The sequence below is a fragment of the Triticum aestivum genome, chromosome 7D (assembly GCF_018294505.1).
Source record: "Triticum aestivum cultivar Chinese Spring chromosome 7D, IWGSC CS RefSeq v2.1, whole genome shotgun sequence".
Taxonomy (NCBI): Eukaryota; Viridiplantae; Streptophyta; class Magnoliopsida; order Poales; family Poaceae; genus Triticum; species Triticum aestivum.
The window spans coordinates 443,840,148-443,858,668 of NC_057814.1; the positions used below are offsets into that span (position 1 = coordinate 443,840,148).

The 18,521-nt window shown below is 40.8% G+C and overlaps 1 protein-coding gene across 2 annotated transcripts; it reads right to left on the reverse strand.

Moving 5' to 3' along the window:
* Window positions 1-353: 353 nt before the first annotated feature.
* On the reverse strand, window positions 354-17,321 carry LOC123170498 (elongation factor G, mitochondrial). Of its 2 annotated transcripts, XM_044588359.1 has the most exons (20): window positions 16,774-17,318; window positions 14,983-15,204; window positions 14,104-14,225; window positions 13,869-14,019; window positions 13,550-13,621; window positions 11,074-11,169; window positions 10,730-10,818; window positions 10,547-10,613; window positions 9,736-9,774; window positions 9,552-9,612; window positions 9,327-9,436; window positions 9,168-9,242; window positions 9,022-9,090; window positions 5,790-5,911; window positions 3,808-3,933; window positions 3,603-3,723; window positions 3,398-3,498; window positions 2,988-3,048; window positions 2,473-2,526; window positions 354-692 (listed from the first exon to the last, which is right to left on the reverse strand). In XM_044588359.1, the coding sequence occupies exons 1-20, from the start codon at window positions 17,185-17,187 to the stop codon at window positions 588-590; spliced, it is 2,277 nt and encodes a 758-aa protein (XP_044444294.1). In that variant the 5' UTR covers window positions 17,188-17,318; the 3' UTR covers window positions 354-587. The 2 variants fall into 2 exon arrangements, with proteins under 2 accessions (XP_044444294.1, XP_044444295.1); XM_044588360.1 differs by lacking the exon at window positions 354-692 and having other exon boundaries at window positions 2,472-2,753; window positions 16,774-17,321.
* Between the last annotated feature and the right edge of the window lie 1,200 nt (window positions 17,322-18,521).

Genomic DNA, 18,521 nt, shown 5'->3' on the forward strand with positions numbered 1-18,521 from the left:
AAGGGCGGCGGGCGGCGCCGGGATATAGCTAGTGGCGGCCAAGGGCGCGAGGGTTGAAAGGCGAGTCAGGGAAGAAAATCTTGACTTTTCACCCAAGGGTGTGGGCCAGCCGTGCTTTTCCTTGCGTCGGAGCCCCCGATCGCCCCCCAATGCGCCAGGTTCGGCCTGCGGCCGCCGGGCGGAAAAAAGGTCCGAACCGGCGCTTTTCGTCACCCTAGGGGCGCGACTAGGGTGTTTTTTGGGCGCCGGCGCCGAAAAAATATGGGGGGAGGGGGGGCTGTTGGGGGCGCGGCTGGAGATGCTCTCAGTCCATACATTCGGAAAGGCACTGCAGGGTGATAAAAACTTTGAAGGACGCTATAACTTTGCTGTTTCTCCATAACAATCCTGGCCTACAATATTCATGTGAGTTTGTACCAAGGGTTTCGAGATTATTACAACACACCTATTCCTGTGCTGACCACCGCACGTAATTCTACAAATATCGCCTATTAGTGATGTCCTAGCTCATCATTTGAGGGACAGTGAAAACAAAAGTTAACGAATATAATGGAATCAAAATTTGTTTTCTCTGTGCTTCAGAAGAATCAGTCCGTGCTCTTAGTGGCCTTATGTGCATTCACAAGCTGCATCTGTACATCCTGCGAGACAGTATTATGCTCCATATACTCCATTGTAAACTCGCCTTTTCCCTGCAGTACATGAACCAAAAGTTTAAGCAAGGAATTCATTAGGAACACCACCATGCTAGTTTGTTTTTATTTTCTATTTTTTTGACAATCTTTCCTTTTAATGCCAAACCAAAGACTTGAAAGATAGGGGTGTCATGGGTTTATAAAACAGGTGGGTATTTAATGACTATGTATGAAACTGCATTGTAGTATCATGAAAGGTTGAATAAACATGTGGACGAGAGAAGAGAGTAGACCATAAGAAATCAAGCAGCTCTCACAGCTCCGTGATGAGGCTTTGAACTTTTTTAATAGCAATATGGCACCTTCACCACGACACTAATACCTACCTAAATGACATTCACAGAAACACCAGGACCAAACAGTTCTCACAGCTCACTGGTGGGGCCTCGGACTTGTCCTATAGCAATATTGCTGTACATTAAGCTATGCTATTACGGTAAGTAAACAAATGCATATATGCTCTCGGAGAACATGTTCTATAGATGACTTCCCAATATAAACTATTCGATAATTGAGCATTCCAAGTAGCGAACCTAAATAGAAATAGTTTGTGCCAGAAAATTTATTGTGCACAAAAGAGGTATTGTAAAAGAACACAGTGAAATCTTCTCTATTCAAACCCAGACTGCCCTCGAACCAGATCAAACAGGGATAACCAGACACACAAACCACTTTTAACCTATATATAATGAAAAATATTTAAAGTACAACCATGATCCAACCGATGACCCAAGTACAACCAGTGACCCAGTGTGCCGAGACCTCAGACGGCTGGCCAGATTGATGACCACGCAACGACTGATAAGTGATAGCATTGGTTCTATTTTAAGGTAGATTTCAAATATTTCCATTTCCAGCATAACAAAATACTGATAAAACATAAATAAAATGTACAATGATGTCTATCTCCAACGACTGGAGGCACGGTGATGTAATTTTCGTGATGTGTATGTAAAAAGTGCATGCAGAGCGCAATGAACTAATTGCAAGGACGTATCAGAAAAAAAGGGCTGACTTGGGTGATATGACTATCATATCAATTGAACACAAAACTGGAACCGAAAAAAGAAGTTCATTGAAAGATGTATCCATGTTCACTTGTTGGCAAATAAATAAGGAAGTTTATACAAACAGAAAATAATTATTTGTACTTCCTTTAGTTTTGGAATTGCTGTATTAATTTGGTGCCTCAACTGCCACATAGGTCCACAACACCCTGCGTTGACTGCACGATCACACGTAATTGAACTGTGGGAAGAGAAACTCTCGACTATGAAGTAGAGGCATCAATTGCCTTCTATAGCTCTTGCAACCAAGACTGAATTTGATGTTAGGTTTGGACATGTGCGCTACATCACATCCAGGATATCTCTTGGTTTTCTCCACAATTTTTGATACTTTCACCATACACTTTTGATGTTAGAGATAATATACTAGTTCCGTGTATAGGATGTGATATTCCCCATTGTTATAAGGCTTTGTATATTGATACTGGCCCTTAGCCTCCAGGAAATACAAGTTCTTATTTCCTCACATATGGCAGGTATCACCCATGCGTGTAGCAGAATATCAATACTTCTGTAGCAGAACATTGCTGCCGCAGACTACACAGTGAAGAACGTGCCAAGTAAACAATAAGGATGGAGAGCATCTTGAACGGTAACTACTTTGCAAAGAATGCGCCGGGTGATAAAAAGCATATGAATGATCATGCTTATTGCCAAAACAAATGTTCTAGAATGAACATCAGGAGTCGTGAAGAAGAACAAAATATTACCTGTGTCATTGAGCGAAGCGCTGTCGAATATCCAAACATATTGTTTAGTGGAACCTGAAAGAGAGCAGGATGAGAGGCTAAGTCCAATAACAACGCGCAAGGTAATTGGCCTTAACATGGACATCTACATTATGAATTTCACAATATACCTGTTCCTCTTATAGTCTACTGATCTGACATGTTTATTGTGGTGCCGAGTAGGACAAATGGTAAAGGTTCTAAAGTGAAGTTTATTAGTCAAAAATGTTGTCCTGGCTGTGGTTCGTGTAGATTAGTGGAACCTCCAACCTGTAACCCGTCACCGACTCACCCAATAGAAAGCATATTTTTAATGTTACGAGGGTAATACTGCAATTGATTTCGTAATGCTTCAGTTGTTCTATTAGACACTTATCGCTACAAAGTACAGAAAAGCCAAAGATACCAACATCGATTACTACAACCACTCATGACAATACTGTACTATTATCTGTGCTACATGAGGCAAGAAACCAAAAGGAACAAGGCTTACGTACATGGCATACTACAACTGTGTCATCGCCTTCCTGGTCATTTCCAACAATAATACCTTTTCTCCTGTTTACCACACCAAACAAAAGAAATATGCTTAGTATGGCTTGAAGGATTGAATTGATGAGTGTACAAAAATAAAATCCAATAGCACCCATGGAAGTCAGTTTGCCAGAATATCACAAGGTGTCAATATGTTCTGATTCCAGAACCAATTTATCACTACCATGGCCTATGGTATTCCAGCAAATTGTGCCTTTTCAGGTGCTAAGGAGGCAATTATCCTTTTAAAGTGAATTGCATGCAAGTATCTGCATTTCTTGAGTAGAATAGGAAAATTTAGCGTGACATCATGAATCATCCACTAACCATACATCTCAGTACAAGCATAGCTTGTTGGCATAAAAATACTCACTTGTTTATGTCACCAGTTACTGTGCCCTGAAACTCTGTTGGAAATTTTAGTTCCACCTTCATCACAGGCTCTAATATAACAGGTTTAGCAGCAGTATAACACTGAAAAAAAAACAAGTTTATGAATAACGCTTGCATTTGCATTGTAGTAGTGCAACAATCACTAGAAATGACATTTGCCCCCACAGGGAAGCGACTAGGCTCACCTGTCTAAAAGCATAGATAGCAGCTAGCTTAAACGCAAGCTCACTGGAATCGACTTGATGTGAAGCCCCATCAGTCAGTGTAATCCTAATATTCTCGACAGGATGCCCTATTAATGAACCCCTGCAATAGCCAGCATGCAAACAAAAATTAACACCACAAACAAAATGCAGAATAGCTGAACTAGTGTGGAAGAGATAGACTCACGAATTGCAAGCCTCCTTGAAACCCTTTTCAATCGCTGGTATAAAGTTGGACGGAATTGCTTGTCCAATAATCATGTTGTCAAATTCAAATTTACCTTCAGCATCTGATGGAAGAGGCTCAATGTACCTGCATATATTCTTGCTTATCATGAAGCTCCAAATGAAATATCCTAAATATTTATTCGCATAACCAATCTAAGGTAAGGTAAACTGGGAGCATCACTTTTCTAGTTAAATTTGGCAGGTGTTAACTCCACTTTGGTGTGCAGGTATATTCATGCCCTGAGCACATTTACAAGCTGTGGATGAGTAGAAGATCAGGAAAGCACCAACTGTCCAGTCATCATTGAGTTTCCTCTCACATGAATTCCGCTAAAACACAACGGCAGCAAAGACCAGGAGCAGTAAGGAAATGGCATCACGGTGGTTGTGGAAACAGAACAGCGGCAGTGATGAGTGCTACTGTGCTAGGGACAGCCAATGATATAGCGCTAGGCAATACAAATCAGCAATCAGGAGCAAGTGATGAATAGCAACTAAGGTTTCAAATAAAACACACTTTGTAACTCTCCCCAATCATTACCTTATTTTCCTTATCAGTAAATACTTTTCCCAATATATCAAGGTGATGGGCGTCTACAAGGAGGTGCAGAAGCAGATGGATAAGATTATTAGGGGTTCTCCTTTGGATAGGCAGAGCAGCTGCACACAGCGATTACTGCCACGTCAACTGGAACAAGGATCGTCATCCGGTGAAGTCTGGAGGCCTCAGCAAGTCAGCATCCATGAGCTGTCCAAGACCATGATCAGTCTGAGGGTGTGTTGGGTATCAAGGATGGTACAGACCCTTTCCGCCGCTGGTGAGAGCTTGACATTCAATTCTCCAAACATGAGCGGTGCGAGCTGCATCGACCAAGTTAGGGGTTGGCGACAGGATGAGCACGGTTTTTTGGGAAGATCGATGGCTAGACGGTCAAAGCGGCTATCGAGAACACTCCTGAACTCTACAGTCTTGTTCTTAGGTGGACCAGGAGGAGGCAGACCGTGCTGGAGGTGCTGCAGGACAGGTCTTGGATCACTGATATCAAAGGGAAATATCTTCGCTTATAAGCTCCAAAAGTTGGGTAACTAAAGTGATCCTACTCAAACACCAGATCAGAGAAGAAATATCAGATTGACAGCACACTCATGACACCCGTATCAGTGAACTGTGTGCACTGTTGCCACAAAAATAGACAACACAACATACGGGATAACTTCAACTGTTGTAATACACATGTGGTCACAGGAGCGTAAGCTGTGTAATCCAAAACTTTCAGATAGGAGTGCAATATAATATCCACAACAAGGAGAATTCAGTTCATAGGTAAAATGTACACGAGTGTGTTACAAAACTAGAGGATCTGGTCTCTATTTATAGGCATGAAGCGCCCCTAACGACAAATCATAAACATATTTAGTGGAACCTATACTCCTAGATTAAGAAACCATGATATAATACTAATTAACGACTAAAGAGAACATGTCATCACCAAACTGAAATTTTAAAAGGTAAGGGTAAGTATTGTATAATGGTGGAAGCTTTCCACACCGGTGAAAACATTATTATAAGTGTTCTTACATTCTCCATGTGGGTGAAGTATCTTCCATGACATTATATGAAGTGGCTGGATTACTACGTTCATTGATATTTGCTGGCCCTAGGTATCCAGCCTCCCTTGAGGCAACTTACAGCGCCAGGGTGTGGTTCCAACCTTGTTCTACTCCAGCAACACTTTCCACACCATCCAATACTCGTCTTACAAGTGGGAATAGGGAGTAGGAATATATCACCAGTAACGACGCAGCAAAAACATGTATTAATAGCAGGTGTCCCATATATATGCATCACAAAGTAACAACTTTCCGGAACTGGAAAAACTGAGATAAAAGCAAGTAATGGACATTAATTTGCAGATAATTATCTAATTTGAAAGAACTCACCCACAAACTCGCCCATATTGACCTTGACCACCAGATTGCTTTTTGTGCAAGTAATCAAATTCAGCACGCTGGGTGATCGATTCCCGGAAGTTCACACGAGGTTTCCCAACCTTTGCATCAACCTACATGAGTTAAAACATGTTACATCTATTCAATTTCAACAGATACAAGTGTACAGTGAGTCAGACATAAACATTCATCGTAAGAATATCATGCGCTTAATGAAAATTGTCGACACAGAAGCATATCAGAGAAGCTCAATAAAGCAGGCACGCAGCAATATTTCTGAACTCTGAAATGTAGTGCTCACTAGGAACACAATACATGAACATATGGGATGTCTGCTCTTGCCGGGTTATAACAAGGACATGTCATCAATATGGCCCAGCCCAGTAGCAACACATAGAAGCACCCAACCCTAATTCCTTTCAGGACTCTGGCTCCAGTCCACCCATGGCTCCAGACTGGACACTTCACGGACAGAGAGAAGATGTGACGGCAATGGGGTCTCACATGTGGACACAGTGGCACTTCGGCTATGAAGCTCCAGCAGATACCGAACTGCCATTCTTCCTATCGCGTCCATCAGCCTTGCTTTCTCTTCATTTCTTTCATTTTTTATGGGAGTGGTAGTGAAGAGCCGTATATGCAGTCCCATCTTTCATACTTCTAGATCTAACTTTTAAGCTTCCCCTCCCGATCATGTTTTCCCTTTAGTACTTTGCAAATGGAAATAGACCTAGTGGTGTGCAAAATGCAGCCACATTTGGCGTGGGTGTTTTGAGCTTGCTAGCCTCTCTTGATGAGCAAGATTTGGAAGAAGTGCTATCTAAAGGAGGTAATTTTCAGTCTTCTTGACGAACAGCCTAGGTTGCCGCTTTTAAATTTCCATAGCGCCGCCAAGTACTTACATTGGTGTTAAGAAGAATTAGAGATAGAGGACCAAAAAACTTGGATGCCTATTCACTTGGAAAATAAGGTTTGTTTCAACTCTGATTGTAGAACTTCTAGTTTGTATATCTGTTTTGATGAAGCATGACGTTTTAACCGTCTGTAATTGTTGTTGTACAGCCGCCTTGGCTCCTTGCTGCTGCCAACCTAGTGTCTTGCACTAGTTAGAACACTGCGGTTAAATGGATGGAATGTGTTTCCTAGAGGTGGAACAATTTATCCATTACTACTCCCTCCATTACCAAATGTAGTGCATATAGATTTTGTCCAAGTCAAACTATGTAATGTTTGACCAAGCTTATCTAGAGAAAAAAATATCAACATACATATTACCGAACCGATATATAGATTTGGCCAAGTACAAATTTTACCAATTTTTTAGAAAAATATCAACATTTACAATACCTAATCAATATGGAGCGCGCGCGGGGGGGGGGGGGGGTACTACTTTGTTCTTTCCTAAATGATATTCTATAATCAGTGTAGTTAAACAGAGCAAGCTTTGACCATCAGCATATACAAAATTATCTTGACCCATAACATGATAACTGAAAACTATGCTTGATTTTTTGTTAATTCCCCACAGTGAATATTTACTAATGAAGACTATAGAAATTAATGATCAAAGTACCACCTTGAAAACTGTTGACCTAGAACAGACAGAGTATATGACATATGTTCAAGGATAAGACAATATATGAGAATAAAACTAAACCTACACTAATATAACAGTATCTTGAGGAGTTAATTTAAGCAATATGGGAATGCAAAAATTAGGCTGTGTAGCTGTTTGCAGCCCATGCCCAAGCCAAGCCAAAACTGCAAATGAACTTTCCACGCTGTCAAGAATAGAACAGATCAAGTGTGTTTGGTATGAGTCACCAAGTGGAATGGAATGGGTCCGACCCATACTTGGGCCTCATTCTTGTGTTTGGTACATAGCTAGAACCGGAACCGACTCGTTCCCTCTAAGGGCTCATTCGGTTTGGAGGAAATCAAAACGTAGGAATTAGGAGTAGTATAGGAATTTGATAGGATGGCACTTGCCATCCTAAGGAATTGACTTGCCTCGTTCCTACGCGCAAAATGAGCTTTGAGTGGATGTGTAGTTTCCTCCAAAAACACAGGAAATGAGTAGTATTCCTACGAAATTCCTGTACGCATTTCCTACAAACCGAATGCATATATAGGAAATTTTCCTCTAGAATCCTTGTTCCTATGTTTTTCCTATGAAAATCCTCCTAACCGAATGAGGCCTAAGGGAATATTCGGCCCAGATCCTTAACCGAGTCATTCCTCCAGATCGATGGAACGACACGGAACGCTGCCTCGCCTCGCACTCACCTATCGCCTCTCCCTCTCTCGCACGAGACCCTATCGTTTCTCCCTTCTCTCGTACTCTGCCGCCAGCTGCTCCTCTCCATCGATCCACGCCGCCGGCTGCTCCTCTCCCCAGTGACTAGACCTGATCTGCTAGGGACCAGGCGGCGGCGACTTGATCTGCTAGGGCAGGCGGAAACCTGATTCGCCGGGAGAGCGGCGACCTGATCTGCCGGGGAGGACGGTGACCTAACCTTCCAGGGGCTGTAACGGCCACCTCTCCCACGCGACCACTGCCTCACCGCCGGCTGCAACAGCGGCAACCACTGCTTCCTGCACGCCGTCCCCTAACAGATCAGGTCTCCGTCGGCGGGATGGACCTCCTATCTTGAGGTCAGCGCCAAGAGCGTTGCTGTGTTTAATTCATGCCTAGCAAATATTGCATGGTTCCATCTATGAGCATTTTTTCTCGATTGAAAAACAACTCAATGTAAGTATTCAATGTGAAGTACAATTCAAAGTAAAATACAATGGGTCGTCTGTCTGTTTGAGCAAAACTATGCCATGTTTGGGCAAAATACTTCATACTTGTTCATATTGTATATATGCACGTGAGAGGCAACCTCACTGTTTTTATGCAAGAGGTGCTGATTCATTCCGTTCTATCTCTCAAACGAAACACTGAAACGTAACAATTCCATTCTACCAAATATCCCCAACCAAACATGGGAACAGAACCAACCCATTCCAGTGGAATAGAACCATGACATTCCATTCCACTTCGTTCCCAAACCAAACACACCTTGAAACAAAGAAAAAATAAAATAGGCTGCAATGTCTGAACTAGCTCATAAAGCAAACGAGACAAGGATTTACTCAACAGTTAACAGTGCAGCTCATATAGCAAACTTTGAGTGAAGCGGGGAAACCAAGTATGTCCTTGAACTAATTGTTTGTGTACCTTGTACTCTCTCCTGATGCGTTCAACATAGATATCCAAATGCAACTCACCCATACCAGAAATAATTGTCTGCAAGTACGAAGTACGCTTCAGAAAATACACGATAATAATAGAATAAAGCAAACATAATGGATGGAAGAACAAACCTGTCCACTCTCTGGATCCAGACCTACACGGAAAGTAGGATCTTCTCTCTGGAATCGATTCAGTGCTTTTGAAAACTGAAATGTTACAGTAATTAACTATTCAACAAAGTTAAGATATAAAATATGACACATGGATCTTTAAAACAACAGATGAGTTACTTGTCCTCCAGAATCTTTAGATATCGGGTTAACAGCCAAGGACATCACAGGTTCAGCGACATGCATTGAAGTCATAGTATATTTGACCGACCCATCTGTAAATGTATCACCTGTTGATGCAAAAAGCAGGGAATCAGGCACTGAAGAAATCCAAAAGATGGTAGCATAACCTGGAAAAGTTACGGCACAGAAAAGATTCTGAATATTACGTTGCTAATAATTTACCTGACGAGCAATCAACACCAAACACAGCAACAATTTGGCCAGCATGTGCTTCTTGAATATCCTATATTGACCGCAAAGAATTAAGATACTAGCCAAAAATTGATTTTATAGTAAAGAATGGCCATCGATGTTGATCCGAACAGTTGATTTTTAAGCGTTAACTTCAACATAACATGCAACTTACCTCCATCTCATTGGAGTGCATCCTTACTAATCGTGGAACCTAGACACAGTGAACAGCACTTAGATCAGAGAAGGCAAACCTTTTGAAACTCCCGCAACCAACAATTAAAAGTAAAGGCAAAATTAAGATATATCAGATTGAAGGCATCTATTGCTCTCCTGATATGATTACTATTTTCTATGGAAAATTTAGGCTTGAATAGTAGGAATCAATGTTCTGTAATATATAGGCTTTATTAGTTGGAACCAATGTTCTGCAACATATGCAGATTTAGATTTGAAACCAGGCAAATGATGTGCAGTTATGAAATGTCATGCCAAAGCATCTGCGTTTAGTTTACCAACACAAATATGCAATATTGCAACTACCATACTAAATATAATTACAAAAAACAAATATGTTACATAAAGTCAACTTTTTCTTCTTCTGCTGTAGCATGGCAGTATGTTCACCAGACTGGTCAGACTCACAACTGTAACAGCTCTATAGGATACACTTAAAAGCCAAGAGCACTGTAGTACACTATTTTGAATATTACTCCCTCCGTCCCAAAATAAGTGTCGCTGATTTAGTAGTCAACTTTTGTGCGACACTTATTTTGGGACGGAGGGAGTACTATTTAACCTTTTTTCTCTTTGATTAAAGTAAATCCCTCTCATTTCTTCATAGATCAATATATAGTATGCCCCTCAAAATATAAAATATTGGCATTGTCAATTGTTAAACAAGTGTGCTGAAAGAACAGTATGGTAATTTGGTAACTACAGCTTCAACGTCCTTGCTGGGACTTGGGATTAAGTCTGGGTCTTACTTTGATCTTTTTTCCTGTATTCACATTCTGTATGAAGTCACCCTTCCGAATCACACCTTCGTAGATTCTAGACGTGCAGTAAGAAATAATTAGTTGAGAAGCAAAATAATAATACCCGTCTCCAATAAGAATAACAATGCATGATAATGCAACAAAAAAAGTTCGTAGAAGATCCACAATCACCTTAGATATGTCAACTGACCAAAACGGCCTTCCTCAAGCTTAAAGGCTAATGCCACAAGTGGACCAGCTGGAGTTCCAGATAATGAGACCTAACCATCAAACCAGGTGGCAATTCGTTATGAAAGCTAATAAAAGAAAATAAGAGCTTCATCAACATAACAGGTAGATACGGTACAAACGCTATTTACTCACATAAAACTTCACACATTTTATCTACTTTACATGCTTTCCATCTCTCCTCACTTCTGGCTTTTTAGGACGAGTGGTGGAAGATGGAAGCGCATAAAGGGAAACCTATGTTCCATATCTACTATATTAAATGTATTGTGGAGACCGTGTTCTACCTTCTCTTCTGACTTGTTTTGGTCAAGAGCAATGTTCTCAACTTCCAGTGGGCAGGGTAGATAGTCAAGCACACCATTAAGAAGAGGTTGAACACCCTATAAAACCAGTCAAAAAGATCAAAACTGTAAGCAATGGAACACCAACAGCAAATTTATTGTATAGCAACCTAGCATTAACAATAGTACAATACAAATGCTAACTGCAGGTTCTTACACAAGTACTAGTGCAAGAGTGCTCATAACTGTGAACAATCTTATCTACACCTAAGCCACCAAAGTATGACAATCAGTACAATACACAATCTTAATGTGATCATTCTCGATGTGAATAGGCACCGTACACCTCTATGTTGTTGACATGCAATTTGGCTATCTGTTCTATAACTGTGCTGGCAAAGGGAGACAACAAACGCAAAGCGAAGGCTCAATTATGTTACTATCTTTCTACACTTCTTTAAAGTCAGGCTCTAATGACTTGCATGAAGTGCATGAATGAGGGACGCGGAGTTTCTGCACCCGAGCTCAAATGAGCTCAGGTGAACAGTAAAATCAAAACTAAATAAAAAAATTCAAAAAAATCCAATTTTTTTTGGGAGAAACATTGACAAAAGTTCTAAGTGCTTGCAAAAATTCGTCATGAAATCACATTCCTAGAAGGCATGGCAAAAAAAACAAAAACAGTACTCTGAAAAAGCTACTTTCAAAAGCATTTTGAAGCACTGAATTTGTTTTTTTTGCCACGCCTTACAGGAATGTGATTTCATGATGAATTTTTGCAGGCACTTAGAACTTTTGTCAATGTTTCTCTCAAAAAAAAATTGGAATTTTTTGATTTTTTTTCGATTTTACTGTTCACCGAGCTCAAATGAGCTCGGGAGCAGAAAGGCACTTCGATGCATGAGAGCAATGTTTAATCTACAGTACTCCAACAACCCAGTATAAGGTAATTACAAATAGTAAAATGGATCTGACTATCACGGTCCTAGCTCTTCGTCAGTATTTCATGTTTGCTGTTTGCTTAATCACAGTATTGTGCTCCATTTAATGCTTAAGGACGGTCCCCTGGAATTGACAAGGCCCTAAGGACAGTTATACTCCAGGCAAGATTACACGATGAGGATTGGCGGCTACAAAGATCTCAGACATTCATACATGATAGACGACACCGTAAAAGAAGACATAAAACAAATGCCTAGTTTTGTAACACTTAAAATAGCAGCAAGGTTGTATGCCTTTGATTGTTTGCAACAATGTGCCTTACTCCAGAAATGCTGCTGACTGATTAAGTAATCAAACTGTTGTAACAAATCTTCTCTTTAATTGAACATTTTATGCTGATCATTTTGTCAAATGTTATTCTTGAATCTTTTTCTTTAGTTTTGATCGAGCGGTATTTAGTTTTGCGCCAGCCACTTAGGTGGTACCTAGGCTGCGCCTAGGAACTGCACTGCAAGGGAGCAGAGTAGAGCTTTTGTTGGGGCTTGAAGGCGAGGCCGCAAGGGCGGCACTTCAAGAAGAGGCCACAGCAGCAGATGAGCTCGACACCAAGGCTGGAACACAGAGGCATTGGGAATTTTGAGATCGAGAGCAAGGTTGCCTCGGTGAAGATCGAGAACAGCCATTGCAGGTCCAGGTGATGGCACAGGGAAAATGGTGACTCAGATCTGGTCGATAAAGGCCCGTGTGAAAAAACCTAGCTTCCTAGCACATCTTCCAACAAGATTTCACTTTCTCAAACTCAAAGTAACATTTCTTGGGCGCTTAGTCTTAAATTGTAACCATTCTTGCATTGTAAATAGATGACATCCTCCTAGAAAGTGTGTGATTGAACTTCTCTGACTTCAACTCGTGCATATGGGAAAATAGTTTAGAGTGAAGTGAAAATGGCATCAGTAGTTTTTCATGAAAAATATTTTGAAAGCAGTGTTATTTTCTATTTTTACTAGCATATTCATAATAGTAGTAAGAGTAAGTCGCATGTTGGAAACTGTAGACCTGTGCCCCATGTCCATAACAGTGTCTATTTGCAAAGAGAGAGACTATAAGTTTACTTCTTATATTATTAATACAAATTAAATAAGGTTGTGTCCTTTTCAGTATTACAGACACATGAAACTGTAAATCTTTACCTCTTATAAAGATCTAAGTTCGTGGCGTTCCATCCACCCAAGTTACTAGGAATTGCCACAGTTGTCATCCATTCTATCGAGGACATATATAGTTGATTCGATTAATGTATATTTTGAGATACAAACTTTATTTTACAAAAACTCAGGGACTATGGTGGGGCAAGCTTTTAAACAACTACTCCCTCCGTCCCATAATATAAGAGTGTTTTTGACACTACATTAGTGTCAAAAACGTTCTTATATTATGGGACGGAGGGAGTAATAATCTATAACAAAAAACAACTTCCGAGAATTTAGCTAGTAAATGAAAAAGAACCAGATAAAGAACGGAAAATGCAGTCATGGACCTTATTTTTGAATGCACTTCCCATGTAAACTGGTATGAACTTGCGCGCTACTGTTGCCCTTCTGATAGCAGCCTGGTCGAAAAGAAAATAAGACACCAAAGGCAATATTTAATCACACAAACTGCAATATTCAAGGGGGTAAAATCGTTCTATTCCTTCAAAATGGTTGCTTTTAGCAGCTACAGCTACATCCGTTTTAAAAGATGTAGCTACAATCTGGAATAATTTTCAGATGGATTGTATGCTTATATAGTCATTTCATGAAATGGTATATACGCATATAGAAACAACAGAAAATAATAATGGAAGTTGGATGAACCTTAAGCTCATTAGCTGTTATTGGCTCATCATTAAGAAAAGCTTCTGCAAGCTGGTCATCGACTTCTGAAACAACTTCAATAAGTTCACGTCTCTTGTCCATTACAAAATCTTGCATGTTGGATGGGACATCAGATGTAACAACCTCCTGTCTGCACATTACAAACAATGTGTCATCTGAGATTCCAGATACCAATAACCCTCACAACTAAATGCTTGTAAGAACAGGGACACACCCACTTCCACCCTCGAACTTCAAAGCCTTCAACTCCACAAGATCAACAAGGCCCTCAAACTCCTCTTCCAATCCTATCGGCACTTGTACAGCTGCACTCTGGTGCCGTAGTTTGGCCCGAGCCTTCAATAGAACACAAAAGCAAAATGCAGTTATAGAAACTGATAGCAACAACAGACAAGTGCAAGTCACCTCGCGGAACTATAAAAACTGAAAATTATCAGAAAAAAATGGCAAGCCTTAAAATAAGCACAAGAATGATGATTTCCAGTAATATCAAAATGCAGCAACTCTAGCATTAAGATGTAAGCTTGGTCCACATTGCAGATACTAAAAAATAATGCAAAGCCAGCCCTTGCACTTGTGAAGCCCTTGCACTTTGCAGCAACTCTAGCATTAAGATGTAAGCTTGGTCCACATTGCATTAAGATGTAAGAATTTTTAAACTGGATGCAAGATAAAAGATGAGCTGATTTAGCAATGAAGGGCATAAAATATTCGAAATGAACCCAGGACGTCAGTGCATTTCAGATAGCACTTCAGTGCAAAGCAAAGTAGCAAATACTTGACTGCTACTTCATCAGAATTCAAATGCAATAGGAAGAGTATTTATTGCCTTGACCTTCCCTGTGTTAAACACGATAAGAATACTAAGCTAGCAGTACAATACTAACATGGCATACAGAAGTGTATCCTCACAGAAAATACAACATAAAGACATGGAATGAAATGATAACACAGACTTTTACCCACTCCCACCACGAGGGAAAAATCCAGCATGGAAAGAGAGAAGGGACCATTTGCATAAGCCTCTCACCCCTCTTAGTATCACAAGAGAGCACCAGTGCATATAGACCACAGAAGTCAGACTCATGCTCACCTGGTTGAGAACTTTCCATGGATCAGCTCCCATGCGGTCCAACTTGTTAATAAATGCAACCCTTGGAATTTCATATCTTTTCATTTGTCGATCAACAGTAATCGATTGACTTTGTACACCACCAACACTACATAGCACAAGTATAGCACCATCAAGAACACGGAGGGCCCTTTCAACCTCAACAGTGAAATCCACGTGACCTGGGGTATCAATGATATTAATCTGCAACGATGGAACACAAGAACAGTGTAAGATGGGTCAAAACAAAAGCATTCAGACAAGACAATACAAGGGATAGTGATCAATGGTTGTATACATGACAACAAAAAAGGTTGCTTCTGGGGGGCAATTCTAAAGTTCTACTGGTACTAGATTCGTGCATGGTTTTGGTGTATCTGCTTCAACCAATCATACTGACCCCAACCCACAGATCCTAGTTTGAAGCCCAGTGGCAGGGGGAGCTGTGTTCCGGGAAACAGCTATTAAAGAAGCGGGTGGGACTAGCACGAGTTAACTCGGGTAGCTCATTCAACCCACATCGATAGTTGCCACTTGCCATGAAATAGATGTCTATCAAAACCACTCCTTTGATTCTTTCAAATGGTCTACTGTCATGAAGCAATTACGTCTCCAATAATAATAGCTCGGGAGAATTCACATGTGGTACTCCACTTGAACAAAAATAATGGCTATTTGGTAGTGGCTGGCAACTCGTCCATGTTCGGCAATTTACATCTCTATCATGTGGATATTTGCCATTTGCTCCATTCCTCGCCTGACCACGGTTTTGGTATAGTTAATGGGGCTACTTCATTTGTGGCATCAACAATGCTGACGTGTTTAAGAATGAAACCACCAATCACATTCTCCTTGCATCTTTTTCTTTTGCAATTGCATGAATGACATCACATAGTATTCTTGATTGATGGTTTTTAAAATTTTCTTCTCACATTTCATATTGCCTGGACATGCTGTGGAGAAAGCAAAAGCCAACAGCCAACCTAGTTAAATTAGCCCCCATCTTTATATACCTAACTCCTGAGAAGCAGCAATAAATTGTAGGGAACACCTTGCTGGCGCAAATCTACAGCCTCAAAATTGTTGAGTAGACCACTTTAACATGATGCAGTACACGCATTCTAGAGACACCAAAGCTACGGCAGCAATATACTTCTGCGGTACTCAAAGAGGAAAGATCTGGTTCAAGAGCTCGATGAAATATCAAAAAGATTACAAGGACAGAGTGAAAGCACGAAATTGCATAGGTTCAATTGCAACTAATGAATAGTAGTATGGCAACTAATTATTGTCCACTTATGATAAATAAAACATAAATATTAGTGTGAAGCATAAATATTGGTCAGCTTGGTTTAAATATTTAAATTCCATGTGACAGGTTAATACTTGAGTTCGTACACATACTACATGTTAGTTAAAACTAAAAATTGATATATCCAGGAGAGAATAAGCTTTGCTAATCAATTACCAAATATCGTAGCGTTTGGTGTATGACCTTGCACACCAGCCAATTAAGCTTTTCAACCATATATGTTAGTGCTTAAAGGAAACAAGGTTACATATGCTATCTGCCTCGTAAAACAGTTACAGTTAGCCCCAAATGTTGGAATGGCGTTAGGTAACAGCATTATTATTCCACAGTTGATTTGTCATATGATTGGACATTAACTCAAACCCCAATGCAATTTTCTTTAACCAGGAATAAAACAATAGTGATCAGAAGAGGGAAATGGATCAGCTACAAGAATGAGCGAGAAGAGGAGAGAAATGGACCTGGTATCCATTCCAGGTACAGTAGGTAGCTGCCGACTGGATGGTGATGCCCTTCTCGCGCTCGAGGTCCATGGAGTCCATCTTTGCGCCCACGCCGTCGCGGCCACGCACCTCGTGGATCTCGTGGATCCGGCCGGTGTAGTACAGGACCCGCTCCGTCAGCGTCGTCTTCCCGGAGTCGATGTGCGCGGAGATACCGATGTTCCGCATCCGATCCATGGACTCGCGCCACCGCGCCAACTCCTTGTCGTCTCCCCGCGCCCGCAGAGCCGACGCCGAGGACATCGCCCGACGAGCCGACGCCGCTGCGGCCGCGGCCGCGGGCGAGGGGGCGTCGGCGAGGGGCTGGAGGAGGAGGGAGAAAGGGCGGAAGGAGGAGAGGAGGTGGGAAGCGGAACGCCGGGCCATGGCCATCGCCGCCTAGGAATTATCGGCGGCGGCGGCGGCGGCGGCGGCGTGGAGGTTTTGGCCTGGTTGAACTAAAACCCTAGGGAGTTGGTGTGAACAACATGCATCGTAGAGAAGTCAGAATTCAGAAGTGCCTCTGGGCATTGGGGCGGACTGACGGCGCAGGACAAAGCTACGTCGGCGAGACAAGTCGTCGAATGTGTTACGCTGATTGCGTGTGTTTGTAAATTACAAACTGTTACTAACTCCCTCCTGATTTATTGGTCCCTTCATATTCAGTGCCAAATTTTGATCATAAGTTTAACTAATAAAATGTCAATGCATGTCATCGCAAATTATATCAATGAAAACTATGTTCAAATAGGAATCTAACGATATAATTTTTTATGACATGCATTACCATTTTGTTAATTAAATTTATGGTCAAAATTTAACACAAATTACAAAGAGGACTAATAAATCAGGACAGAGGTAGTAAGTACTACTCATATCCATTCCATAATATAATGATGCGTCCTTGTTTTCAGGATCTAAGTTTAATCATAAATTTAACCAATAAGACCGACTGCGGTACCTCCGTCCGGGTTTATTAGGCCACTTTGTGCTTTGGGTCTAATTTTGACCATGTAACAGAAAAAATATAAAGTACATCATATAAAAAGTATATTGCACGATTTGTATTTGAAAACGGTTTTCAAAGGTATAATTTTTGTGACATATAGTTTACATTTTATTAGTTGAATTCATGGTCAAACTTTGGCTTAAATAAAAGGGGTCTAATAAACCTGGTCGAAGGAAGTATTAGCCAAATGTTCGTTGGACGCTGATCTTTGAAAGATGGAGGCCAATGCACCCAAAATGGAAAAACAAATTTAGAAAAAACAAAAAAAAAGTCATAAAACTATGAAACTTTTCTGCAACCTATGTAATACTCGTGTGAAAAAAATTACGGAGGAATGACTCTCGTGGTATTCTAAAAAATGCATGTCCAAAAAGGCCCTCGGGAAACTTTTCACTCGGTATTAACACAAGGCAAATAAATACATGGGGCAAACCAAAAACAACAAAACAACCAGAAACAAAGTGAAATGAAGACCGAATTTGGTGCGTGATTGAAATATGTGGTTACTAAACCAATCTACTCCCCTCGAATGGATATCACGACAATATTAAGTCATGTTTGTTACAAAAAAGTTTTAAAAAATTAGTCTTTTCGATATTTTTTATTTTTCCAATTCGGATGCGAACGGGACCCGAGACCCATTGGCTATTTCTGAATGTTTGCTCCCATTTCATATTTCGACTGATTTGCTAGAACCAATGGGTTGTTTGCTTGCCAT